The 27,841-nt window shown below is 40.4% G+C and overlaps 1 protein-coding gene across 8 annotated transcripts in view; it reads right to left on the bottom strand.

Moving 5' to 3' along the window:
* ANKS1B (ankyrin repeat and sterile alpha motif domain containing 1B) overlaps positions 1-27,841 on the bottom strand; it is a 319,748-nt gene that overhangs the window by 178,749 nt on the left and 113,158 nt on the right. For all 8 annotated transcript variants that reach the window (XM_083698562.1, XM_083698555.1, XM_083698567.1 and 5 more), the window contains 2 exons: positions 6,676-7,244; positions 3,862-3,934 (listed from right to left, as the gene is read on the bottom strand). In XM_083698562.1, coding sequence (XP_083554688.1) covers positions 3,862-3,934; positions 6,676-7,244 — 642 coding nt within the window. The remainder of the gene's footprint in view (positions 1-3,861; positions 3,935-6,675; positions 7,245-27,841) is intronic.

Genomic DNA, 27,841 nt, shown 5'->3' with positions numbered 1-27,841 from the left:
ACCCTCCCTGAGTGTATTGCCTGACTGGAATGTGTCGTTGAACTCTGATAATGCCTCTTGCCTGCTTATCTGGCACACACAGTGGGTGTGTAGAAACTCGCCTACAGTGCAAAGGTAAAAATGTGCTTATTACTCTGCCCACTTTTACATCTAGCCCCACCCGCCACTGGCATGTGGCCCCCAAAAGTTGCCCAGAATAGAATGCAGTCCTTGGATTACAACCTGTATCATATTTGAGTGCGGTTTTATTTTGAGAATAAAGCTATAAAGCTATTTTAAGTATTCTAAATAAATAATTGCATAATGCCATCAGACCAAGATGTTAAGATTTGCTTTCTTAAACAAAATCACAAAGGTTTCCTGGTCCTAAATATTTTGAATAGCTTATATACCTGAAAAAACAGTTTAATAGAGCTGAATACTTGCAATATTTTTGTCTTTATTTTCTAATATCTCCCTGCTCCTTTCTCTAGCATTCCTTGGCACAGAACACACATTGCTCCTATTCTTTGTTTACAGTTGAGATTATAATAAAAGATGAATAGGTTTATGCCTGAGCAATTTATTAAGTATAGAAAATCTTGTTACAATGCAGAAAAAGGATTGTGTGGCAAAGGCTATGATACTATTTATGCACACTTGCCTGACAGCAAACTCCACTGAACAAAACTGGACTCACTTTCAGGTAAACATACATAGAATCATGCTGCAGGTGTCCTCAATAACTACTGACTGAGTGGTCATTTATTCTCAAGCTCAGCCCACACAATTTTAATAACCGCATTTGTTAATGGTTGTCATTAAGACAATGTTTAATGGTGATATAAATAAAGTATCTGCAACTCTCAGAGTCTTGAATCACTCTGGCAGAAATCTGGAGATTGTATTCTTTACCACCCATAGCCACTGGCAACATGCATAACATGCATCCATATTAAAATATGGTCAATATCAAAGCCAGTGTCACATATTAGATTAATAAAGATAACTTCTCATTGAAGAAAAAACAAAAAAAAATTCCTTCCAGTAGCACCTTAAAGACCAACTAAGTCAGTTCTTGGTATGAGCTTTCGTGTGCATGCACACTTCTTCAGATACCATTGAAGAGTACATGTATGAGACTACTGTAGCTAGTGAAGATCAGCAGACAGCAGTTAAGTTGGCTGAAATCCACTGATTTTAATGGTTCTGTTTATGACTAACCCTATATATCAACCTATATTCTCCTAAATATATACTGTAAGAAAAAATTGTGGGGAAATGGTTTATATCAAAATGCCTACACATTTCCAATTAAAATTCTGTTCTAATTAAATACTTATATTTTATCTCATTTCTGCCCTTATAGAGGGAGGATATTAACAGCTTTGAAGGAAAATAAGCTTGCCAAAGTTACAACCATATGGTAACAAATACAGAGAATGGCCAATATAGCAGTGCTTCTTCCTTTAAAAACATTAAAGTTTTTTTGGACTCTATTCTATTCTTTTCTCTCTTATTTTCATCTAGGAGGAGATGAAACTTTGACTGTTACACTAAGATTACAGGTAGTAACTTCACTCTCAACTATACTGAGGAGCTACTAACATATACCTCTTGAAACCTATATCACAGAATGTAGGAAAAAGGGAGTTTAAACAACTCGCAGTAAAGGCTAAGTACATACTTACACTAGTTTCTTCTTTCTCAATCATCACTTTATGAGTGCTCTATTACTGATCATACAAAAGACAATTGGTGCAATTTGACAGAGTTAGTGTTTAGAAAAATACATTTCCTGTTTCCTGTTCTAAAATGTGTATTCTGATTTCAAGAGATACTGGATCAGTTTGAGTGGGAAAACATGGCCATGCCATATACCTTTACAGTAAAAAAATCGAGCAATCTGCTACTGAGCAATCTACTGTTTCTCAAATAATATTGCAACTAACTACTTCCCTTCCAAGAACATTCGAGAATATCATAGCAGTCTAGAGACTACTCATGTGGTATAAGCTTTCATAGACTAGAACTCACTTGCAGATATACAAAAAGTTATCGTTGGTTAGTGTGTTTGGAGACAGAAAAAATGTAAGCAGTGTGACCAAAAAGCTATGAAATATAAAGGATGACACTAGGTCCGTGAGATTTCTATGGAGAACCTGAACATATCTGAGGCAAGGATGGCCCATCTCCATACGTGCCAGTGGCGTAGGAAGGGGGGTGCGGTGGGTACGGTCCGACCCAGGTGTCATCACTGAGGGGGGTGACAAAATGGCTATGGGCTATATAAGTCTGTGGCATTTTTAACTGTCAGGTTAATTTAGAGAAGCTATTAACCCAAAATGAATGCCTAACAGAACAACAAACTATATTGCTGGAATCAATCAAGAACAAAGGCATAGCTAGGGGGCAGGGGTGGGACACTGGGTGCCACACCACGGGGGGCAGCACTTACTGCAGGGCCTGCAGCATGCCCGAGCCACACATCTTTCTTGGGAGTAGCATGGTAGCTCGGGCACCTGCAGGCTCCACACTGCCCAAAATGGCAGCTTGTGGCTTGCATCCACCTGCCACCTCTCCCTCAGCCACCCTACAGCTGGGGGGGGGGGTGATGAGGCCCGGTGCAGCGTGCCCTGCCCCAACTTGCCCTGCCCCCAAACCAAGGGTGCATGTGACGCTCCAGGCGCCTGAGCGGCTAGCTACGCTGCTGATATGTGCCTGCCCATAATTTTACATCCTCAGCAGACAAGTATAGTAAATGATTACAGGGAGGCACCCTTTTCAGTGATAGAGTCCCTGCTTTGGACTGCTACCCCCAAAGGAGGTTGCATGGCAACCATTCTCATATTGTTTTGCCTTCAGATTGCATTTAAAAAAGTTCTAAGGTATGCAGCTCCTTGGCCCTGCAAATTGAGCATCGACGTCTGCGTAGGGGAATTCTAAACAGACAGGCCTGGAATCCATGTGTGTAGGCTTTACATCTGCATAGGTATACACTTATCACACGGATAGCAGAGCAATACCGGCATGTAATGATGAGGGCTGGTTAGTAACCTGGCCCCAGTGTCCCTTTGTAACCAGAGCACCTAATGCTAATGCTGGTGGTTAAAAATAAGCAACTGGAAACACATGACACAGTCATATGTGGAAAATAACAAGCATTTAAGTCATGTCTGCACCACAGCTTTAGTTTGCCACACTGGCAGATATGACCACTAGCATGGTCAGTATTTTTTTTTCTTTAGAAAAGTTAAAAAGGAAAAAGGAAGTAAATACCAGTTATATTACCCATCCATATCTCATCAGCAAATTCAATCCATACTCAAATCAGTTAATTCTCTACCAACATTTCCTGCCACAATTTCTCCTGTTCATCTCCTCTGTGTTTCACTTACTCAAACCATTCTAGTCAATCATAATTTATATCAATCACACTGATCTTTTTCAGTAGTCAATAGGAAAACATTTCTGGCTTAGATATAGCTCTCTTTAGTTACAATTTTTGACAACGACACTTGCTTTTCCTAGCACAGAAATAGATGAGCAATGTGACATTGCTAATAGTATCCTATTGACATATCTGTCCACAAATGAATTAAAAATGATAAAGAGAGGCACTGAATTTAAGCATATGCTTTGAACATCATGGTTATTCAAAGTCAAATAGCAGGATGTGTTTTTATTTTTAGTACTGATTAAAGGGTGAAAAGTGCCCCAAAACTGCTGTACTGCATCAAAAATGCTGAATGCAATTTAACCCTGGCTAGTGCTACTAAAATATGATACAATCACAACACATGGCTATATTTTACCATTTTCCTAGCTATCACAGTAGTGATTAAGGTTATCATATTAAAAGAAAAAGTATTTATTTCTTACTTGCAATACCATCATTAATCACTTCTAGTCCAGTAGTAATACCAGCATCTATGGAACTCATTATTTTATCAATCTGAAAGAAAAAAGGGGGGAGTATTAAATGCTATGATTATGCCTCATGATACATTTACAAGTAAAGAAACAAAAATTGCTTGTATTATTTAAGGGGCAATAAGAGACTTGAGAACAGTACACAAAAACATGTGATTGGCCCCTCTCCAATCTCAGTAGTTTCAAAAATTATCAGAGAAGCTCAGTCTATGCAGTTCCAACAGCATGGGGGCCACCCTACTTAATGTCGGGTGAAGATCACCTAACTCAGTATCTTAAAATGTTTGGTATCATAGCACACAGCAAAAAAGAGAAATGGAGCTACGATTTTTTTAAAAAAAAATTGAAAACCTAAGGTTTGGTGAGAGACTCTAGTCAAAGACTGTCCATAAGGAATAGATGCAGACATGTCCATATTTCAACAGGACCCATCCCTTTTCATTCAATTACCAAGCATAAGGTATATGTGCTTTTACACTAAAGGGCTGGTGGTAATTTCTTCAATTAGCTTTGTTCCACATACCCATAGTGCTTGTCAATTTTTCATTATACACTTCTTCTATTGTCCCTTGTTATAGGGAGACTGGTTGAATTAACAAGAGATTCCCTTGGGTTTGGAAACTGCAGTTTACAGAACCATTAATTGGTTTGCAACCAAAGGCCACAGATTACATCTAGGTGACTGAATTCTCTGTGGAGATAATAACCTCCATTAAGCTTATGGCACTGCAACAAAAACCTCTGAAATTTGTGCCAGATATCTAACTGCTCTGGGGCTATCACAATATATATTCCCTGAGAATTTTTTCATTAGATATAGTACATTTTTTTGTTTTCATCAAAAAACCAAGCACACTTTTGATCTTGTGCAAAGGATTGTATATATGCAGCACGGCTATCAGTTTTTCTACCATTTTCTTTTAAAAAAACACTTACAACTCAAGGTTCACCAATTGATTTAGAATGTGTGTGTGTTTTTTAATCTCCAAATGTTCAACAGGTCTTCGCAAGTGACCTGGAGGGCTACAAATTGGAGGGGGAAAAAGAAACACACATACAAATACCAAAAGTTCCACTGTGCTCAGAGATCTTACAGTGCACAGGAACATGTCTGCCTTATAATAGGGCAGATTATTTGTCCATCTCAATGAGTATTATCTAATCCAGTCTTCACCAGCCTCATGCCTTCCAGGTGTTTTGGACTACAACACCCTTCAGCCCCAACTATCACAGCTTAGTTTTTAGAGGAGGAAAACAAGAAAAAAATATTCTAAACAAAACAGTGGATGTATGATTTTTGTGGTTCATGCTGTGGCCACAGACGTGATCTGACGGTGAGTTTGGGGTAGCCCAATGCAAAAATCCTGAGGATCCACGTGGATCCATGCTTTGTAACCATGTTTTTGCGCCACTGCAGCCCCATGAAACAGTGGGTGCGTACGTGTTTTTTGGTGCAGGCTGTAGCCATGGATATGCTATGTGATCTGATGGTGAACTTTTGGTGACCCAGTGCAAAAATCCTGAGGATCCATGTGGATCTGTGCTTTGTGACCACGTTTTAAGTAGGGAGGGAAGGAAAAGCATTCAAGGGACAAGGAACAAGCGTGGGGTGTGTGGAGAAGGATGCTGCTAATAATGGAGAAGAGGGGTTTATGGGAAGAAGGATGCGGCTAATAATGCAGGCGAGGGATTTAAGAGGAGAAGGAACACGCGTGGGGTGTGTGGAGAAGGATGCTGCTAATAATGCAGAAGAGGGGTTTAAGGGGAGAAGGAACACGCATGGGATGTGTAGAGAAGGATGCTGCTAATGATGCAGGAGAGGGGTTTAAGGGGAGAAGGAACACGCGTGGGGTGGGTGGAGGTTGCTGCTAATGATGCAGGAGAGGGGTTTAAGGGGAGAAGGAACACGTGTGGGGTGGGTGGAGAAGGATGCTGCTAATGATGCAGGAGAGGGGTTTAAGGGGAGAAGGAGCTCGCGTGGGGTGTGTGGAAAAGGAGCTTTTCGGTGAGCTGAGCGGGGAGGGGGGAGGGAAAGAGCACTGTTGCTTTAAAGGAGCAAACCGGACAGCAGCCACTTACAGCAGTGTAAGCAGCTCCTTTCCTCTCCCGCTTTGCTCCTTCTCTCCCTCTTTGCTGCTTCTCTCCCTCATCCCGTGCCCTCCTGTCCCCAGCAGCCTTTAAAAAAACTTTTTTACTGGTTTTCACTTTGCGCCCTCCTGTGCCCTCTGCAGCCTCATTGCTCCGTTTAGAGAGCGCACGGGCCTTTGCTAGCTGAGGCTGCAGCAGCTGTTGCTGACTACGCGGCGCTTTTTCCGGCTCACTATGGCTCCCGTCTGTCCCTCCTCGTGTGTAAGCGGCTGCTGCCCGCTTTGCTGCCATGGCTCTCCTTCCCTCCCTCCTCCTCGGCTCCTCCCCCTCCTCCTGCCTGTAAAGCAAGCAAAGCTAGAGCCGTGCAAAGCCCTGCAAGCGGCTCCCGCTTTGCTTGACTGACGGCAGCCATGGCTCCGGAGTGCATTCGCTCCGTAACACGCACAGGCATTTCCCCTTACTTTCTAGGAGCAAAAAAGTGCGTGTTTTGGAGCGAAAATTACGGTATTTATTTATCCTACATTTTAGACATATTTTTTGCACTCAAGGGCCTCAATGCTATTGACATTCATCTCTCTGAATTTTGATTCAGGGCTCTCCATCACATTCTACTTATCTTTCATGTATGTATGTATGTATGTATGTATGTATGGTATAAAAAAATCAGAGGCTTACTTCTTCCCATTCTGAAGTAAAGGATGGTGTTCTTTCAGAATTTCTTCTAGAGCTTTCCGGATCTACTGTAGATTCATTCCAATTTCTTCTTGCTTTTTGCTCATTAGATGGGTAGGAAATCAGATTAGAGTCTGATTTTGAAACATATTTGGATAAATGCATGTCAAGGAGAGTCTTTGGCAAAGATCGTATCCTCCCAAGTGTGCAAGCACGTTCCACAAACCCTGCAGCATTAACAACCCACTGATCCCCAGTTCTTGTGATGCCAGCCAGTGTGTTAGTTTCTCCTAGATTACTTTTAGAAGGAAATATAGTTCTGCTTAAAATGGGTGGCTTTTTCTTTTTAACTGAAATATCAGTGCTGTTTTCTTGTTGCAGCTGTGCCGAATTCAAAATACTTTGGATTGAATTTTTGTGGTAGAATTCATCAGCTGGGCTCCCTGTTCTATATAGCTGAAGTGGGTTTTCAGGTGGGTCACAAGCAGGTGATGATCCATGAAGTAGGCCAGCAAACTGTTCAGCAGAGTGTGCTTCAAGTTGCTCACTTTCAATGGAGGTTTGTTGAGTTCCTGTAATATAAAATGTTTATTTCAATTATTATTTTTATCAAATATTCTTCAAAATGAAAACAAACCTCTCCTTCAACAAAATAGTAATTTTAGCATGATGTTTATTGTGTACATTTAAAAATACCTGATGCCACTTGCCAAAGAAAAATGTATTTGCATATCGTTTCCTTGACTATACTGACTAGGACTAATTGTAAATAAACCTTGGCACAATAGAAGAGAAGGGGAAGGGGAAATATTTATTTACTTGCTTTGCTACATTTCTATAGGCACTGACTTAGTTACCTTTCTTTAGCAGCTCATGAAGTGTTTTTAGCTTTATTTTTAAAAAACCTAATGAAGAGGACACAAAACAAAGTCTTATAACACTTTGAAGACTTTGAACAATTTTATTGTTGCATAATTTTGGGAACTAGAACCCACTTCATCATATGAAGAATTATCAGCCTCATTGGCAGATCTTTAACTATACACATTGGTACAGAGAAAACAAATAGTCAGCAGCTGGACAAACAGGTGGAATCCACATACATATAAAAACCGTTCTGAAAATGTTTTTTTGAAGTGTTTTTGAAAACACATTGAATTTTCCATCAGGCTCACTATCGCCATCTCGTGTCACACTGCACTTAAAACACACTTAAAACATTTTATTTGCAGCTGTATAGCTGAGTCCTGTGGAAATACCATGAAATATAGTCCATGAAATACAAGGGGTGAAGTCAATGACTTTATTTACAATGTTCTCCCTCACTCCACACCAATATATTTTAGTGGATCCTGGTCTACAAATGCTTGTGCCGCAATACATGTGCTAGTCTTTCTGGTGCTACAGAAATCTAACAGATTAACACAGACATCCCTCTGAAATTGGTCACTGTAGCGGATTTACCCTGCTAACTGCCCCCAATTAAATATAGTGGACCTACCTCACGTTACCAATTTAATGAATGTCTACAATTTACCACAGGCTACCTGGATGAGGGCCTTGAGTAAGGGAAACTGTGGTTCAGGGAGTCTCAGGCAGCAGTTAATCAAACAAGGAAAGCTTTTTTTACACACAAAAAAAGGAAGTTGGTGAAACAAAGTTGGGTCAGGTAGAAGTTACTACTAAAATTAAACATAAGGGTGTCACAGGCTTAAACACAGTAGTACAGGCATAGCTTCTCTTAAACTCCCTTTGCTCAAAATCAGTTGTTACACCTCAGTTTCTGTTACTGTTTCCTAGGTCCTTACACTTAGGTCAGTGTTTATTACAGTGGTGCTTCGGGTTACAGATGCTTCAGGTTACAGACGCCGCTAACCCAGAAATAGTACCTCAGGTTAAGAACTTGGCTTCAGGATGAGAACAGAAATTGCACGGCGGCAGAGGGAGGCCCCATTACTTTAAGTGGTACCTCAGGTTAAGAACAGTTTCAGGTTAAGAACAGACCTCCAGAACGAATTAAGTTCTTAACCCGAGGTACCACTGTAGTTTGGTTCACAAGCACAGGGGCACTTTTCATCAGTTACCCACTTTTTTTTTTAGCAATCCCACTCCTGAGGTATTCTAATCAGTTTAACAGACCCAGGGGATCACCTCAGCCCTTGTTACTGGTTTGGGAGACTTCTTTATCCAGAAGTACTCTCCCCTCCTGGCAAGAATGAGACCCAAGTTCTACCTCTCCTGGCTCTACTCAGGCCTCCAGTTAACTCCTGTCTGTATACCTTCCCCAGACACTCAACCTGGTTTTCCTAACTCAAATCAGAACCAATTCTCCCTCAGACAAACCCTATCCGAATGCCTATTTCCCATCTCAAATCAAGCCTTCTCTCTGTCTCCAGTGCTTTTTTTTCTAGAAAAATACCGGTAAGTGTCTGTACTCATCATGAAGTAATGCCACACTTTTTCACAACAACAAAAGAGGTGCGGGTCTACGTACCCTTGAGTACCCCCTGAAAAAAGTACTGTCTGTCCCTATCTAACTCTCTCCCTCAGAAACTGCTCCTTTCATTCTCTCTGCCAGAGTGCTGCTCCACCCACTTCTGGCTCCTATCTTGGTAGCCAATCAGAGAGAGGCTCCAGCACTCTAGTGGAGTTTCTGAGGTACTGTGTCCCCAGACTCTGGTTTGGCTTTGCTGCCCGTCACAGTCCCCATAAGGAAAGGTGACCTAAGAGAAAGAGAATTGCCCAACACAATTCAAAATGCTTCTTATACTAGGTGAGGATGGGAAGCTTCTTGGCTGGATAGGATTTCAATCTTGCTTCCCGCATCCCAAAACTTTAGGCAAGAGGTGGGAAACCTTCCCTTCTGGGCAACCTCTGAGGGAGTCACATGCCACTGGAGGCAAAACTGGGCAAGCAGAATTCAAGAGCACATTCCAGCCAGACAAAAAACTCAAGGAGGGTGAAAAGCATGGCCAGTAAAGGACCATGGCACAGGGTGTGTGGTGTGGGCAAGCAGCAGGTAGAGCACTTAGGAGGGCTGTACCTCGCCCTCAAGTCTGAAGTGCCCCATCCCGCTTTGGCAACGCACCTTACTGGTTTGCCAAACATTTTCTCTGCCTATGGTCTACCAATCTGCTTTCACCCCAAGCATAGACATGTCAAAGAAATGGACACACAACCTCTCAGACATACAGCACTGAATCAGAAGAAGGGCCAGCAGGCAAAAGAATAGTTGCCACAGGATTAGTTGCTGTTATTCTATTGAATTGAAATTGATTCTAAATGCATTTCCCAGAATAAGGATGTGCAATTTGTATTTATGTAGAAAATTCGAAACCATCTAGGCATACTGGAACTTTGTTATTTGAAAGTATCTAAAAATACAAAGCTGTTTTAGCTTAAGGGTTTTGGTTTTTTAAATTATACGATAAGAGTTAAAGAACTCTTCTTTTAAATATTCCGTTTTAGTACATCTGATGGCATTTTGAATCAGCTTCACCTTGGTTCTGATTGAGGGTAAACTGTTAATATATTTAAGCACTGAATTTGAATAAACCCCTCAGGGAAGACATGTTTTTCAACAGGGTGGAAGGAGGGAGGTAAGGCCAAGATAATATGTTTGAGCTCCTACCCAATTTCATTTCTTTATATAATTCTGTAATGAAAACCCATACACATCATTTCACTTCTAAAGCATTTCTAATATTATTGCTGTTTTCAGACCCTGTATACTAACTGACTCTCTTCCTCTTTGGAGTTATAGCAGCGAAGAAGTTTCTGATTGTGAATACATATTCCACATTCCGTGTGTGTGTGTGTGTGTGTGTGTGTGTGTGTATTCAATGATACATTCTAACAGTCAAAAAGCAACCACTTTGGTTTTGCTTTTTCCTCACATCCCTGAATTACTCTTTTGCAAATATCACATATGAAAACAAAATGGTTTACAACACAGTAAATTGCAAATCAAGGCTAATTTATATGCTGAAACAGCCCTACCCTTCCCATGGATGTGCCCACATTTCCCCCTCAAGCATATGTTTCTTTTGCATTCAGTTTTTCCACAGTGTACACGCTGCATCAGTCTAAAACCCCTACTTCCAGTTATGATCCATACATGGCAGAATTGAACAATATACTAAAAATAATAAAATTGCAATTTTTGTAATTGTCAAAGTGATGTTAACTGAATTATTCACACCTATAGAATAAAGATGTGTATTTCAAAACATGAATATATTCATTAGATGAGTAAATGTTTGTAGAAAAATGCCTTAACATGCAGTGAATCAATTATATCTACCACATTATATCAACAAGCAGCACTGCAGTTGCCATAGCAAGAGATTCTAGTGTGGAATAAAATCTCCTGCTTGAAATGTGTGCCATAGCTATGGTAACAAGCACATTATGACACCTGTGCTACTAATCTATTTAAATTCTTTCTATGCTTGATCCAGAAAGAAATTTTGGTGATACAAATCTGGATCACCTATCTATAAATGTAACATCAGCAATGATTGCTGCATAATCACTGGAATGATTGGCAGCCAATGATGGCAAGAACTGCAGAACATTTTTGCAAACCCCCCCCCCTTATGCTTTCTCTGTATATGTTTGCAGAAAATGGAGATGCTTGTTTAAGAATACTGCAAGGCAAATGACAGCTAGTTACTTTGTGTTTTTAAAGCACTGCTATATTAAAATGGGATGAATGAAATCATGCTTTTTAAAATTTTATTTATTATATTTATATCTCACCTTTCCTCTAAGGAGCTGAAGGTAGCACAGGTAGTTCTCCCCTTCCTCATTTTATCCTCACAACTGTGGTGTAACTAGCCTCATATAACCACTCTTGAGTTCCTATATCGATAATATAGGAATTTGCAACACCTTGTAACTAAGCCAAGTTGCAACACTTTGTAACTAAGCCAAGTCTTACTGCCTGTGCAACCTTTCCTGATGCACATGAACCTAACCTTTAAAGAGTTTGTAAGTAAACCATTTTTAACTTCCCAATCATGTGGTCTTTTTCCTATGCTAAGGGAAGAGGAAAACTTTGGAATTCACTTGAAAGGGCACATTTTGCTTTGCTGCATATTTTGTAATTTTAAATCTCTGCTGGGGTTCTCTCACTAAAGAGTACTTGCCCCAAACTTGGATCCTGGCATCCAGGCTATCTCCTTTTTAAATATCTATTTTTCATTGCACCACCAATAACAACCCTCTGAGGTAGATTAGGTTGAGAGATCATGACTGGCCCAAGGACATCCACTGCACTTTATTGCTAAGTGGGGATTTGAACCCTGACACCAATCTGTATCATAACATATGAAAAGCACACAAAAGAGCAGAAAAACATGCCTTATTCCTTCTAACAGCGAACTTGGATAGTAGAGTGCTTGTGAATTTTGAAGCAAAAGTTGACCCAAGACTACTAAAAAAATAAGGTAGTTATTTCTACCTGAAAGAGGGGCAGGGAATAAACAAACAACCCTCACCCCCCCCAGCAGACTAATACGGAACTGTGAGTATTGACAGTAGTGAGACAAGATGTTCTAGACAGTTAAGATACAAAATATTAGGATGAACTCAGGCAAGTGAACCAGAAGAACAAGAAAGGAACATAATGGGTGAAATTCTTTCATCCCTGCCAAATGCCCTTCAGATTTGCCAGTGGACTTTGCCTAGTTAAAGTAGGGATGTGCAGGCTTTCACTTCCCAAGTTATATCGATATTTCTCAGATGTTTGGCTGGAGGCAGAATACTCAAATTTCCTTCAATTTTTGATTTAGGCAATTTCAATATGTATTATTATCTGTTTGCTGTGTCCGATGGTCTTATTCCATGGATTGGCTTTTGCTGAAGTGGTGCAGTCTATAAAAAAGTATGATCCTATTTCTAGTAGGAACAAGAAAGGCAAAACCACTTTTACCGGTATTTGGTTTTGTACTGCTTATTTAGTACTGAACTACTTTGTGTAAACCAACAAACAACTATCCATTTTTGTTCATAAAGAACTACATTAAGCAATGCTTTGTTGTAGCTCTTAAAATGTATTAGCCTCTTCAGTTATCTTTGTATTGTTTCAGAGTTTCCAACTTTGAAAGAACCCTGAATACTCCATTTATTTCCTGTGTGAAGCAAATATGATTTGCCAGCAAAAGTGAATGGAGTGAATAGAGTAAAATTTGACTGAATTAATTATGATGAATAAATGTTTCAAAAACAATATTGTTAATACTTCAAAAAGCAAATGCTTTGCTTGAAACAAATTGGTAAGCAATTTATCTCTGGCACATAAATACCTGCTTAAACTTCCAGGCTTCTGGCTTTGCCTATTCTGCTACTTACTCACTCTCCCTATTTCCAGCTGCTGCTAAATTAGGAGCTAACAACACAATCTTAACCATGTCTGTGCAGAAGTAAGTCTTATTGAATTCAGTGGTGCTTACTCTCATGTAAGAAGGGTTATGATTGCAGCCTGTGCGTATTCATACTTTTCAGGGCCCCAAATTCTACAGTCATCCCTACCCCACTACTAGTCTGTGGGATATTTAACTGTGGTGCAGCTGGGGCCCTCCCTCTCTCGTCAGCTTTTGCCGGGTGTGGATTCTGTCCAATGCCCAGACGTGAACTAGGGCCCAGTGGCATCACAATGGGGGTCGGGGGGCGGTGCGCTCTGGGTGCCGTGTCTGGGGCAGTGACAAGAAGGCACCCCATGGGGGCTTGCCCCACGACGGCGGCGCAAGCAGCCATCGCACTGTCACAGCTGCATGTGGAGGATCCTCTGTTCGCGACTGCAGCCGTGAGCAGAGGATCCCAGTGCTGGTGGCAAACCACTATGTACAGCGCATGTGTAGCGTTGCATGCATGCGCTGTATGTAACGCTGTAGCACATGCCCTGTATACAGCGGTTTGCCGCCAGCGCCACTCAAGCTCTGTACAAATGGCAGTGGGATCCCTCCATCACCGCTACAGCCGCATGTAGAGGATCCTCCATTCGCAGCTGCAGCCACAAGCTCAGGATCCCAGCAAACCACTATGTACTGTGTATGTGCAGCGTCGCTACGCACGGCGCATGCGTCGTACGTAGCAATGCTGCACATCCGCCCTACATAGCGACACCCTGCCCCGGGTGTCACAACGCCTTCGTTCACCCCTTCTAGGGCCATGCCACGAGCCAAGCAGGGACCCCTCGGGGTGCCCCTATTTGACGTAAGTCATAGGGCTCCCCCTATTGGTGGTTTACCCTTAGTTGAACTTCCTGCTTCACCCAATGCCTAAGCCAAAATGCTGACATCTGTAACCAATAAAGTTGTGACCTATTTGAGCCCACAAACCAAAATATTTGTGTACATGTGTTTATTACCTACTAGGGAATTAAGGGTCACAGGACTTTGGCACGCAATTAAGTTTTAACCTCCAGTCTCTTGAAATATTTAGGTTTGAAAACCATTTCCCTCCCTCAAGAATATGGCAAACTACTCCAGTGCAACAACAATAGGACTCAGAAGGAAATTACACCTGCTTAAAATTTCTCAGATGCTACTTGCCTCAAAAAAATCTAATCCGATTTTCTGTATATGTGATGAAAATCCATTTTGTCTAATAAAAGAGATAAAAAATTCTTTTTCTTGATTCCTGATCTCCCCACTGTACTTTTTTTGACATTACGAAAAAGGAAAGCAAGAAATAAGAGCATAATAAGACAAATAGAGAGCAGATCTTTCAAAAATGGAAATTAATATTTGTCAAATGCCATGTTTTATTTTACTGAGATTTTTTGGTGCACATTTCTGAATAATCAGAAATAAATCCATTTCATAACTAACACAACTGACTTTTTTCTATCATCTTTAATAACTCTATAAATTCACTGTTCAAAGCTTTAGAAAGCTTCTTTCATGTTCATACTAAGATGACAGACCGTTGACTGTTTCTTTGTCAGTGGGTACAATACACTAGGTCATTCGTTTCATTGTTCAGTCTATCTGCATTTAATTATGGCTGTATTCAACCTACCCGTCAACAATAGTGACCTTAGTTTCAGCAGTTCATTTAATTTCACCTGCCATAAATACAGTTCCAAATTTCACAGGGATAATTTTGAAAATGAATCATGATAAAATAAGTGTCAGTACAATAGGTCACAGGAAGCATGCTGATACTGATTAAAACTTATGGAAAGGGTTCCTGCTTACCTTTTTTTGCAACAGCAGAAGATGTTAAAAAGCTACTGAGAGTTTGCTCTTTTTAATGCAAATTTTGAATCTAGCACATTGCATTATATACATCTAATACATATTTTAATATCCTATGCCAAATGTATGAGGCTGTCTAAAAAAAAATGCCCAGCAGCCTAAGAATTTCATGACTAGGTCTGCATATGCAACTCAGGCTTGGGCTTCTGTTTCTAGATCAGCAGCTTCCTATGTAGGGTGGCTATTTACACATCACCATAGGAGGATAAAAGATAATTTGCATAACAGCTTGCATATACTAACATATATCCATAAATGCAAATTTAGAAAGACTATAAATAGAAAAATAAATCTCAGCATAATGGGGAAAACTGTGACCAGGTGACCTCCAGGCTTGCCCAGTCCACTGTCCAGATAATAACTGCTAATAGGCAACTTCAAGGCTCTTCCTTCTTAGAGTTTATCATCTTTAAAACTGAACTTGTGTGTGATATAGCCCTTGAAATAGAGCAGGAATGAGGAGCCTTTGGCTACTACAGATGCTGCTGGCAGGGACGACGGGAGCTGGAGTTGTATGGCATCCAGAAGGACGTCTTCAAATAGGGGATAGTATTCTTAAAGTAGGGCACCCTACTCTCATGTTCCATGACAAACTAGATTGTAAATGGAAGATGACTTTAAAAGGATGTAGCATGGAATTACTGTTCGAAGAAAACAGCTAAAAGTCTCTATATGTGCATAAGCCATTTCTATCTCAATGAGTTTGCTAATTAGTGTAATGAGATAGGAGCCCAACTTCTACCACACTGTTTCACATCCTAATGCTTTTTCCTGAGATAATTTATCTAAGAACATTTTTTTTCTAAATGTGAACATTCAAGAGAGAGAGAAAGAGAGAGAGAGAAAATGAAGGAGCCCCAAGAATAATATGGAATTAAATTTATTTGAAAATTAGTGAATTGGTTCCATTAACATACTTTTAAGTTGTTGTTTTTTTTAAGAACTCCCAATCAGGATTAAAACAGAGTGCTTATATGGCACAAGCTGCCAAAGCTTGCCTAACCAAACTCCCCACTTTCTTAGTTGCATCACTAGAAAAACTAGGTAAGGAGAGAGTGGAAGATTCTGTGCTAATCCCAGAAACTAGTAACTTGAACAATATGCAATTAGTTCCTTTTAATTGACAAGAATGAAAATGATGTTCAAGTACCAAGGAAAACATGGAGAATCATTTCATCATTATTACATAATTAAGGTTTTTTCTTTCTTTCCTTCAAACAACTTAAGTCTTCAGAACTTATGTTATTTTACTAACAGATTTTGCATTGAACATGTATGTAACTACTTGGCAGACAATACCTACCCATGAGATTTTGAGACTATATTAAAGCAATTAATAAACTTTAATATCAAGGGCAAAGTCATGCAGTAATTAGGGAAAGAGTTATACAGTGGTACCTCAGGTTAAGTACTTAATTCATTCCAGAGGTCCGTTCTTAACCTGAAACTGTTCTTAATCTGAAGCACCACTTTAGCTAATGGGGCCTCCCGCTGCTGCCATGGCGCCAGAGCACGATTTCTGTTCTCATCCTGAAGCAAAGTTCTTAACCCAAGGTAATATTTCTGGGTTAGCGGAGTCTGTAACCTGAAGCGTATGTAACCTGAAGCGTATGTAACCTGAGGTACCACTGTACTGTGGCAAGGTACACGTTTACAAACAGAAGGTCCCAGATTCAGTTTTCACTAGACAGTATTGGGCTGGATGGACCAATGGGATAAGGCAACTTCACATCACCCCCCAAAAAACAAAACACTGTTCTTCTCTGTTTTCTCTTAGGAATGTAAGTTTGCCCATTTACAAATGGGCACTTCTGTATATTGGCCTGCATCAATACCTTACAACCTGACTGTCTATGCTGAACTTAGTACTGGACATGGATTACAAAATTCAGAAAATCTTAGGTTGTAATCCTCTGCCCTCTTACCTGTGAACAGACTCCATTGTACACTGTGCAACTTAATGGAACGATAAACACCCACCATCTGCTACTCAGTGATCTGAAAATCTTTCTCCCCTTCCTATATAGCTTATGTTCATCTTGTTGGGATAACTATTTGGACATATGGACTGCCGATATTAATTTATATGTTTAAAGTCAGGATTCATGGAATACTTTTATTAATGTCAGCTGACAATGTTTATTTACATCCCCACTGCTATATTTGCAATAGGTAAAGTTAAAATAAGCAAACAAAATCTAATGAGCAATCATTAGACTGTATTTTACAAAGAAAAGCTGCATATTACAAAGAATTCCAGATGGAATTCATGCCAATCTGAAAACAATGGGACTTAAATGATTCAATACTAATTTGTCATAAACATTTCAGTGGTTCTTTTCAAAGCATGGGTAGGTCTTATCCAACCCCACATTTCTGGTCTAGAATTGAATTCTTTACAGCTTCTGCAGCCTACATGATGCTAACCAAGCAAAGTAAGCAAGACAGCATGTGTGACAGTAGCAATCTGTTAAAGCTAGAAATGGTACTACTGCATTTGAGAAGTTGTGAATATTTCTGGCTTCTTGAGTGAGCAAGTGCTCTACAGAGCTTATTTCTCGAGGGAAAAGTGTCCGCCTCACCAAACAAGCTATAAAGGCATATTGTTTGTAACTACATGCTGGCATCAACACCGACACACCAGGGAAGCTTCTTATGGCCTGGAACTTGATTCTTCCCATGGAAAAGAATAATCCTACTGTTCATATATAAAACAGCAGCACTAAGGTTGTAAACAAATATTAGAACAAAAAGAACTGGAAGACATGAAAATTCTGTACTACAAACCAAGTTAACTGCAATTCTTTGATTTAATACAATTGAATACAATACATGTTTTTTTACTCAAATTAAAGAGGTATAAAGCTGACAGAGATGGAGGATGAGTGGACAATAAAAGTAAACCTATCCTGATGCCCTCAACAGCAAAGAGAAAATGGGAGGAACGGTACTTGCAATGCAACCATATGTAAATCTACTCAGAAGTAAGTCCTGATGAATTAAACGGGGATGAATTCAATGGGGATTACTTTGGGGTAAGTGGTTGAAGAACTGAAATCTTCAGCCTTAGGAGGCTGAACTCAGTGGGACTTACTACTGAGTAGGCATGAATGTGTTATTTGTTTTCTTACTTATGTGTTAAAAAATATCTGTGGATATTCTCCTAAGGGACACCACAGCATCATGTGAAAAGGGTAACACTGCTGCAAATACACTTTCATAAAGTTCTTTTGAGGTGCACCTCCTTTTGGTTTTACTTAGTCCATGATGCACAGCTATGGCTGGTTTGCCATTCCTGAATCAAGACATCCTGGCTGCAGATATCTATGCACTAATTACTTCCCATATATATTATGGTCCAGAAGCAGCTCTGGCAGGCTTTTAAGGATATTGTAAAAAATCGGAAGATTTAGACACTAAAGTTTCAGGAAATGCTACAGTCTATGATACCTAATAATCAAACTAATACTGCAGGAAGAGCATTCCACTAGTGAATCTAACTATCCTGCAAACAGACCACCAACCAGTGCCACTGGTGCTCCTGGAAACTGAATACTACCCTCAGAGGCGGAGCTAGCTGCTCCGGCACCCAGAGTGGCACACATGCTGTGCACCCAGGGGAGCGGCAAGCTGCCCACGGAGGCAGGGTGAGCCACCTGTAGGGCCAGGGTGAGCGTCTCAGGGGGGTGAAGCGGCGATGTCACCCCCCAGGGATGACACCCGGGGCAGACCGCACCCATCTTCCCCCGCCAGTGACTACCCTGCTCTTCCACTGATGTACTCAGAGCAACTCATTGCATAGGTTAAATAAATAAAACAGAGATCATAAAATATAATGGACTAGATCCAAATATATGTTGCTGCGGTGGTGCTGTTCTGCAAACTGTATCATTTTGAATTCAAAGCAAATAGGTAGACAATGGAGCTGACAAAAGATTGGATTATATGTTCCTGTTTGCAGATACCATACTAATGTCCGGCAGCTACATTTTGAACCTACGGAAGTGTCTAGACCATTTTCGCAAATTAGTCTCAGTTAGAGTACATTGAAACAGTCTAGCCAGAAAGTAGCCAAAGTTTGGATAACTGAGGCCAATTCTGTCTTCTACAGGAGAGCCTGTAGCTGGTCAACAATATCTGATGAAAGGTGCTTATAGTCATCCCACCTGGGCAGCATGGGAAAGTGATGTATCCAGGAGCATCCCCAGTGCTGTTTCAAAAGGAAGGCAACCCAATCAAGAGCAGACTGAACTACCTCACCTACATCTGCAGTACTTTTCATCAACAGCACATCAATCTGAGGTTTGGATTAAGTTTAAGCGTGTTAGCCCCCCATCCATTCCTTTGATGGCATCAGACACCAGTTTATCATTCTTTCTGATTTGCATGCAGAACCATTTCCCTTTAGAGAACTCTCTCTCTCTAATTTTCTATACAATCAATGGACTCCTATTTAATAGCCAGCTGTACAAAACTGATTTATTCAATGTGTATGTAAAAAGTGCTAATAGTATGATAAACACCAAGAGCATTAATTTCATTGTCAATTCCATAGCCTTGTAATTACCTCTTACACAGGCAGCGCTTTTTCTTATGGTAATATCAGCTACATCCAAATGATTTTTTAAAATTAGTTTCCAGAATTAACTAAATATTGTATATGTTGAGACATATTTCTTAAATAGGAGCTGAATCCACATACACAAAATAATTCATGACAAGAGATGAAGGACTGTGTAGCCCTTCAGATGTTGCTGGACTAAAACTCCCATATTCTCTGACTACTGGTCCTGCTAGCTGGGGCTGGTGGAGGTTGGTGTCCAATAACATCTGGAGGACCACATGTTCCTTACCTCTACTATATATGCTGCTGTCTCCTGTGCAGCTATAGGACCCTGTCATGGGAATGTGGTTACAAGAACATAATGGAAATGAGGTACGGGAGAAGGGAAACCAGTGAAGCTTTCCATGAAATGTGAGGACAGGGGAAAAGGTTTTCAAAAATATGAGTGGTCAGAAATCATGAAATGAAAAGTAAGTGGTATCTCTCAAGAGTGAAAGCCATTAACAGCTGCTCTCACTGCATTAGAATCAAAGAGGGCACAAAATCACACAAGTCACAAAAGGGTCATATACTGTAAAATAACTGACAATAAAAGTAAAGGGACCCCTGACCTTTAGGTCCAGTTGTGGATGACTCTGGGGTTGCGGTGCTCATCCTCACTTTACTGGCTGAGGGAGCCGGCGTATAGCTTCTGGGTCATGTGGCCAGCATGACTAAGCCACTTCTGGCGAACCAGAGCAGTGCACGGAAATTCCGTTTAGCTTCCTGCTGGAGCGGTACCTATTTATCTACTTGCACTTTGACGTGCTTTCGAACTGCTAGGTTGGCAGGAGCCGGGACTGAGCAACGGGAGGTCACCCCGTTGCGGGGATTCAAACAACCAACCTTCTGATCAGCAAGCACTAGGCTCTGTGGTTTAGACCACAGCGCCACCCACGTCCCTTAATGGAACCGACAATACCAGCTCCTAAATAATATCATCACTGGGGTCATACCATTGCCCCCCTGGCTAAAATGTTTCAGGTGACCTTGAGATAGAAAATGAAATCAGGAAGGCATCCAATGAAGGACATGTTGCATAGGTAGCCAAAGCCTTTCCTACTCCCAGGAGGGAAGGGGTTGTGAGCGGGAGATGATTCCTGCGTCATGCAGGGGGCACTCCGCCCCCTGCTTCAACTCCAGGGCTGGCGCCATGCCCCTCCCCAGTTGGGCACCCAATAGGGAAGCTCTACAGGGGCGTGGCTTACTGCTCAAACGCAGCCGCGCCAGCCATCCCCACCATTGCACACTCATTTTCTTCGAGTCACCCACCCTCCACTCCCTTTAGATTAGCTGTTCCTGAGACTTTGCTATGGACCTCTGGTTGGTCGCCCTGTTTAACCAGGGGGCCTGGTAGGAGTTTTTTCCAATTGGCTAAATTGGCCCGGCCTCTTGGTTTTTCCCGCCTACCTCGTAGCAACCGTCACGGTATACTGTCATGGTATTTGGCGGTTAGGCATTGGAATGTGTTGTTGGTGTTTCGGGGGGCAAGGTGTGGCTATCGCCTTCCCCGGCAATTTTGGGTATTCCGCTAAAGGAATCCAGCGGTCGTGGATCCTGTCCAATGCCCGTGTGGTGGGGGGCCATGGCACGACCCTCGGTGACATCAGGAAGAGAGCCTATAGTTGGATTAGCATCAACAGGCTCCCCCTACTGGTGGTTAACCCCTCCTCAGACTCACCCCTCTGTGAGTAGGTGGAGTCTAATGTTCCGTGGTCCAATGCCTAAGCCAATACCTTCTCACATGCTGTAATCAATAAAGTTGTGGCCTTTACCTTACCCATTAACCTTACATTCTGTGTCCACGTGTCTTTATTCCCCAAGCGGGGATCGGGTCCTCGAATCACAACATGGTGTCATCCCAACAATTGGGAATACTGGCCATTCCAGTGGCCAATGGGAGTTACGAGTTCAACAACATCTGGAGGGACCACATAGGCTACCCCTGCATTATAGTAATGGGTGCCTTCAATTATCCTTACATAAACTGGGTATTTGATAAAGTGACAAAATTTTCAGATATCCTCAAAACCTGTGCCCCAAAAACATTTAGTTATGGAACCAACAAGAGGGCATGTGACCCTGCCCTTATTCCTATGTGGTACCAAGAACCTGGTGTGAGGTGCTATGTGCTGTTGAACATATAGGAAACAATGACCACATGCTGTAAAAAAGATCCATCCGAACAGAATGAGGAAAAGAAAAATGAAAGTATAGAAAATACGTAGCAAAATGGTTGTGAGATGAAATGCGTTTCGTTTCAAGCTACAGGTTGAAAACTCGCAAGTTGTAAGGAAAGACATGCAGTGCAATCCTTTGCATGTTTATTCAGTCCTAGTGTGTCCTATGGGAATAAAACTTCCAGTTGAGGGAGCACAGGATTGCAGCCCAAGTCAAGTACAGAAGAGGAGGTGAAGGAGGCAATGATTAAATGGGCAATTGACTTTGGTTATAACATCGATTTTGAAAGGTGGCTGGAAGTGTGGAATTGTAACATAAAGTTTACAGCATGTATGTCTCTGAGAGAAAATGTTTGGAAGATGCTATATAGGTGGTACCACACCCCTGTGAAGTTGGCCAAAATGTATAGACTAAAAGATAAGAAATGCTGGAAATGTGGGGAGGTGGAGGGTGACCTATATCATCTATGGTGGACATGCAAAAAGGTGAAAGGCTTTTGGGAATCGGTTTACAATGAGCTTAAAAGAATATTTAAATACACTTTTCCCAAAAGACCCGAAGCCTTTTTGCTGGGAATGACGGGTAAAGATATTAAGAAAGAAGATAGAACGATATTCCTCTATGCCACCACAGCAGCGAGAATTTTATTGGCACAATATTGGAAAGTGGAAACTATCCCCAATATAAATGATTGGCAAATTAAAATGATAAAATATGCTGAGCTTGATAAATTAACAGGTAAATTAAGAGACCACGATGAACAGAAATCTCTGAAAAATTGGAGTAAATACTGGAACTATATTGGAATAAATGCTTAATGTGATTGGCGGGGTCAGAACAAATACTACCAGCGTGTGAATTTAGGCCTATAGATTAAAAATCAAATACGTAATTGGAAGCAGATATTTGATACTTACCAAAAGGATGGAAGGAAGTCCAGGAGGCGGTTTCGGTGGGTGTTTTTTTTTTCTTTTAATCTTTTACTGTTTTGTGAAATAGCCAGATTAATCTATCTTTGTATAGTTAGAGAGAGGAAAAAGTTGGCTTGTATATCTTGACTCTCTTTTTTGTTACAATTTTTTCTTTTGTATTTGGTTGTATGTTTGTTATGTGTATAATCTTAATAAAAATGTATTTGGAAAAAAAAAAGTCAAGTACAGAAGATGCCAAAGTGAACCAACTGCCAATCGGTGTTAATGAGCTGTCCCATGATATTGTTTATTAATTATTATCCATGATCAATGCGGAACGGTGTGGGGGTTTTTTATGGCTCCAATTGACTAAGCCGCTCTTTGTAGGGGAAATTCACCACCATCAGTACTCCAATTATTTTAGCTACTCTTTTCAGTACTTTCATGGAATCATATCTTCTATGAAAGAGGAAGTGGGGTATTCATGGCAGGCGCAGGAAACTGCTTTTCAAGTTTCACAGACTGCAGAGTGATATAGAAGTATAAGAACCAGCGTTTCCCCCATGTAAAAGTAAAACATATATAAACTACACATGCATAAAATGTCCTTTTCTTCCTCAGGCTTATCAGCTATATAAATAACTTTAAAAGGATAGTTGTCCTAATAGACAAATTAGTATCATGAACTGGAAATTCTGATCTGCAGTTTGACCTTCAGCAAATCACTTCACTACTCACTCACTGTTTCAGTTGTTAACTGGCTATGGATAGCAAGAAGCAGAAGACTTGGAAATTGGCAATCATTTTTCCTGCTGGAAAGGATAAAGTGTAAGATTTGCATTTCTAGACATTTTTGAACACTAGCATTAGACAGTATTTTTGTTTCAGGGATAAAAACATGAAAGACAAATTATTATCATATTGTAAAATGTTTATGTGCCCAATTCAGGTTTAATACATGCCAGCTTAAATCAAGTTGTGTCATCTCCAGGATAAATTCGAATATGCTCTTTCACTTGTGCATCCTGCAAAGTTATCATCATAATTAAGACACAATACCAATACATTCTTTCTCTTGGCAAAATCTATCAGCAAATGTTTTTTCTCTTTCTTTTTTATCACTGTTAGGGATTTGCACGGTACTATGCCTGGAGTCACTACAGAATGCTTTAAGTATACTTAGGAATATATAAGCCATCAGACATCCAGTATCTTGGTGTTTTTTCTGGTTGCTTAGGCAACCCAGTACCACTGTTATGAAACTGAGAATAAAAAACTCAAAAAGGTAATCTTCTTGAATGGAAAGTCATTCAGATTTAAAAGGGTCCAGTTTGTGGGTAGTTTCATTTACCAAAGAAGTCAGTAGAACTGCTCATTCATCTCACATGAGGTATAGTCTACGTCACTTGTACTAAATAGAAGAAATATTAGCTGGTGTTAATCTTTAGATTACATTAAATTGTTGGGGAGAAATAATGGATCAATTTAGTTTTAATCAGCACTCAGAATGATTCTAAAAATATACTATTATATTGAAAATGGCCTCAGTTAGATCCTGAAGCTCATATTCAAAGCATGGGAATCCAAATTCTCAGGTAAATTATTTTCCCAAATGAAATTAGTTTATTAATTTAAGCAATATAATAAAGCAACTATGCTAGCTTTTGGAATGTATATACCAGGGAGATAATTTGCATCCCAGGAAGACAGGCAACTGCACAGAATTGCTCTGCCTATGCATGGCACAAACCACATAAGCAGAGTCCAGGCAGCTTGCTTTATGTAGCACTGTGATAGTTTGTATGTAGAGGGAATTACTGGCCTGATCATTGCTGCTCTATGTTGTTACTATGGGCAGAAGAGAGACTGGTAAGCCAAAGTTATCAGGCAACCTGGTAATCTGCTGGCCTTATATAAGAAGTGTCCTTCGCTTGTTTCCGGCAACTCAGTTCACACCATTTCTGTCCTGAACAACATTAACTGCCTCTAGACCCCTTTGCTTGCCTGCCCATTGGCCTGTCTTGGACCACATTGCCTGCTTCTGCCTTTCAGACTTAGCCTAGGGGAGTCATATAAAGTAATAAATTTGAGTGCCAAGGGAATCATAGAATTGTATACAGTGGTACCTCAGGTTACATACGCTTCAGGTTACAGACTCCACTAACCCAGAAATAGTGCTTCAGGTTAAGAACTTTGCTTCAGGATAAGAACAGAAATCGTGGTCCGACAGGGCAGCGGCAGCAGGAAGCCCCATTAGCTAAAGTGGTGCTTCAGGTTAAGAACAGTTTCAGGTTAAGAACAGACCTCCGGAATGAATTAAGTACTTAACTCAAGGTACCACTGTAGTTGGAAGGTAAGCCAAGGTCAAGTCCAACCCCCGCAATGCAGGAACAACATAAGACAGTGGAAACCAAAAGTAAACATACTGGAAAGCAGTCATTGGAGTAAATGAATTTGTTTTACTTACAAAAATGAAGAGCCCTACTGGTTCACACCAAAGGCCCATCTAGTTCAGTATTCTGTCCTTATATTAGCCAAAGTGACAACTGTTGATTAATCGGCATTTGCAGGTTCTGTTTTTATTTTCTCAAACAACTCTGCATCAGAACAGAGTAACTGCTTTGCTATGCTGCGTTTTCTATCTAAAACAATTCCTGAATAATGAATATTTGTGTATTTATTTACTTACTACATTTATATGTCACCTATCCACCAAGGAGCTCAAGGCAATGTGCATGGTTTCCCTCCCATTTTATGCTTACAACAACCATGTGAGGTAGGTTAAGCTGACAGTCACACTGGCTCTAGGCCACCAAGTGCATTTCAGAACCTAATGGAATTTGATCTCAGAACTCTCCAGTCCTAGTCCAGTACTCTAGCCATGACATCCACACAATCAAAATCAACAGGGCTATAATTAGGAATATTTAAAATTTATGTATACCATTTGCAACTTCCATAGTAAAAACAATACATATCTGTTTTAGTGCACTTCTACAGATACAAAATATGCAATGTTCACATCTGCGTGAAAAAGAGCTATCTTCACAGACTGTATAGAAGATAACCTTTCTGGGCCAATAGACAGTATATGAAGATTATGTATGCATGTACTGTATGTCTGTTTGATATCAATATATTTCATTTTATTGGTGTGTATTCTAGCCCTTTAATAAACAAACATGACTTAAAGTCCCTTCCCTCTTTATTCTCTTTCCCATTTTCATCAAAGAATAACACCGATACCACTCACCTTCTTTTATTTCAGGAAGAAGTTAATATGCCACATCTATCTAGAACCTAAGATATTTGCATACAAAGCATCACTGCTACCAAGAAACAATGGGTAATATAATAAGCAAATTAATCATAGCCTCTGCCCTTCATGCACACTTTTAATTTAAACAGCAAGATGCTTATAGGACATATTCAAAAATATTTTTGTCTGCCATCGCAATTCAACTCTCTCTAGAAACAGACATCAGCATTAAAGGCTTAATAGCAAATCTGAGAGAGAGATCATTCTAAGGTAGTAGACAAAAACAGCTAAAAAGTCCTAAAATGTGCAAGTTTTATTGTGTGTTTTGTGGACTGGATCAATAAACAGACTGACAGAGTTTATCAGAAGCCCAATGCATATTGGGTAAAATCCTTTCTTCAGGGGCCACACCAATTACTCAATTGTGTTAAGTGCTCCAGTAACTGAATAAGCTGGGTTAAAGCATTTCACTACCAAACTATTTCTTAGCATCTCTTTGGCTAACATGACATAGACAAACTATAATCACACAATTATAAGCATATTTTTAAAGTCTGCATGAGAGGGGCTTAGAAGTTTCTATCTGTTTTTCTGACACTTCTGTTACTGCTTGAAAAGATGGCCTAACAAAAGAGAAAAACTGAAAATTGCCATAGACTGGTTTTTCTTTTGTCCTAGGAGGCAAGCAATGAGTCAGCCATTATTTCCCTCCCAAACGTGAAGTTGTTATTCTGTACTTTCAGATAAAGCACACCACAAACACTTTTTAAGAACAGAACACCACCAGTGTATTTTATGCATTTGGCTTTAATTTTCAAAGCTTAGCTTTTGAGATGGAAATCTATTTTTCATGGCTATGCAAACATTCATAGAAGTCAGCTAGGTTATTTGAACTATTACCGGTAACTTTGCTTGAAGACCGTATACTGCTCCTGGTGCATCAAATGCTTTGGGTTGTAGTATCCAGTTGAGTTACTCTGCTGGCATAAAGCTCTTTGATCCAATGGAGGCTTCCATCAGCAGAATTAAGGCAGAGACCATTTTTGGAAATTCCTCATTCCCCAAAGGCACCCCCCCCCCTGCCAATGGTCCACACTGTTCTGAAGGGTCCCCCAATGCTCAGGAGCAGATTTTGAGGTGTGTGGAAGGGAGAAGATAAGATTATGTCTGTCTCCATTCTGCTGACAGATGCCTGCTAGATCAAAGAGACTTCCATTAGTAGAATAAAACCAACAAGATACAACCATGTCTTTCCCCAACCATGTACTTGTAAGTCTTTTGTTGCTAGTGAACAGCTTATAAATAACAAAAAGATACTCTACCTATTCTCAGTACAGATCAAATGCTGAACTAGATTATTTATCACTATCTGCATGAACCCAACCACTTTTTACGTTCCACAGGGGACCTGTGGTCTGTGTGCACACAGTGCATAAATCAAGGGTGAGAAATATTTGGCCCTCCAAATGTTGCTGGACCGAAACATCCATAATCACTGCATACTGACCTCACTTGCTAAGCTCTCTCAAGGAGGTTTCCCAACAATTTAGGTGCTATTTCTGAGAAGATCCTGACCTTCGTTGCCACTCACCATTGGTCTGAGGTAGTAGAATTACTGTTCTCGCCTCCTCCACCCCTCACAACTGTAGTATAAAGCTGTTCTGTTTTTTGCAGCTTTTGAGAGAGGATACAAAACCTATCTCTTCAAAAAAGCCTAGATGGCTACTGAATGGACATTATGGCCTTGAGTTGCTAATGCTGGTGATTCTGTTGTGTTGGTTTATTATTCTATTAAATTTGGCTTTATTGTTATTTCTATGAAGCTCTGTTTGAATCTGCCTCAAGTCTTGCAGATGTAGGGCAGACATGCTTTTTGAAAAACGAACACATTTCTATTATACAGGTGCTGTAGAATTTTCAAGAGTACTATAACGTTCTGAGAGCCAATTTA

This window comes from Podarcis gaigeae (assembly GCF_964106915.1).
Source record: "Podarcis gaigeae genome assembly, chromosome: 10".
Classification (NCBI taxonomy): Eukaryota; Metazoa; Chordata; class Lepidosauria; order Squamata; family Lacertidae; genus Podarcis; species Podarcis gaigeae.
This window is presented reverse-complemented; position numbering and strand designations above follow the sequence as displayed.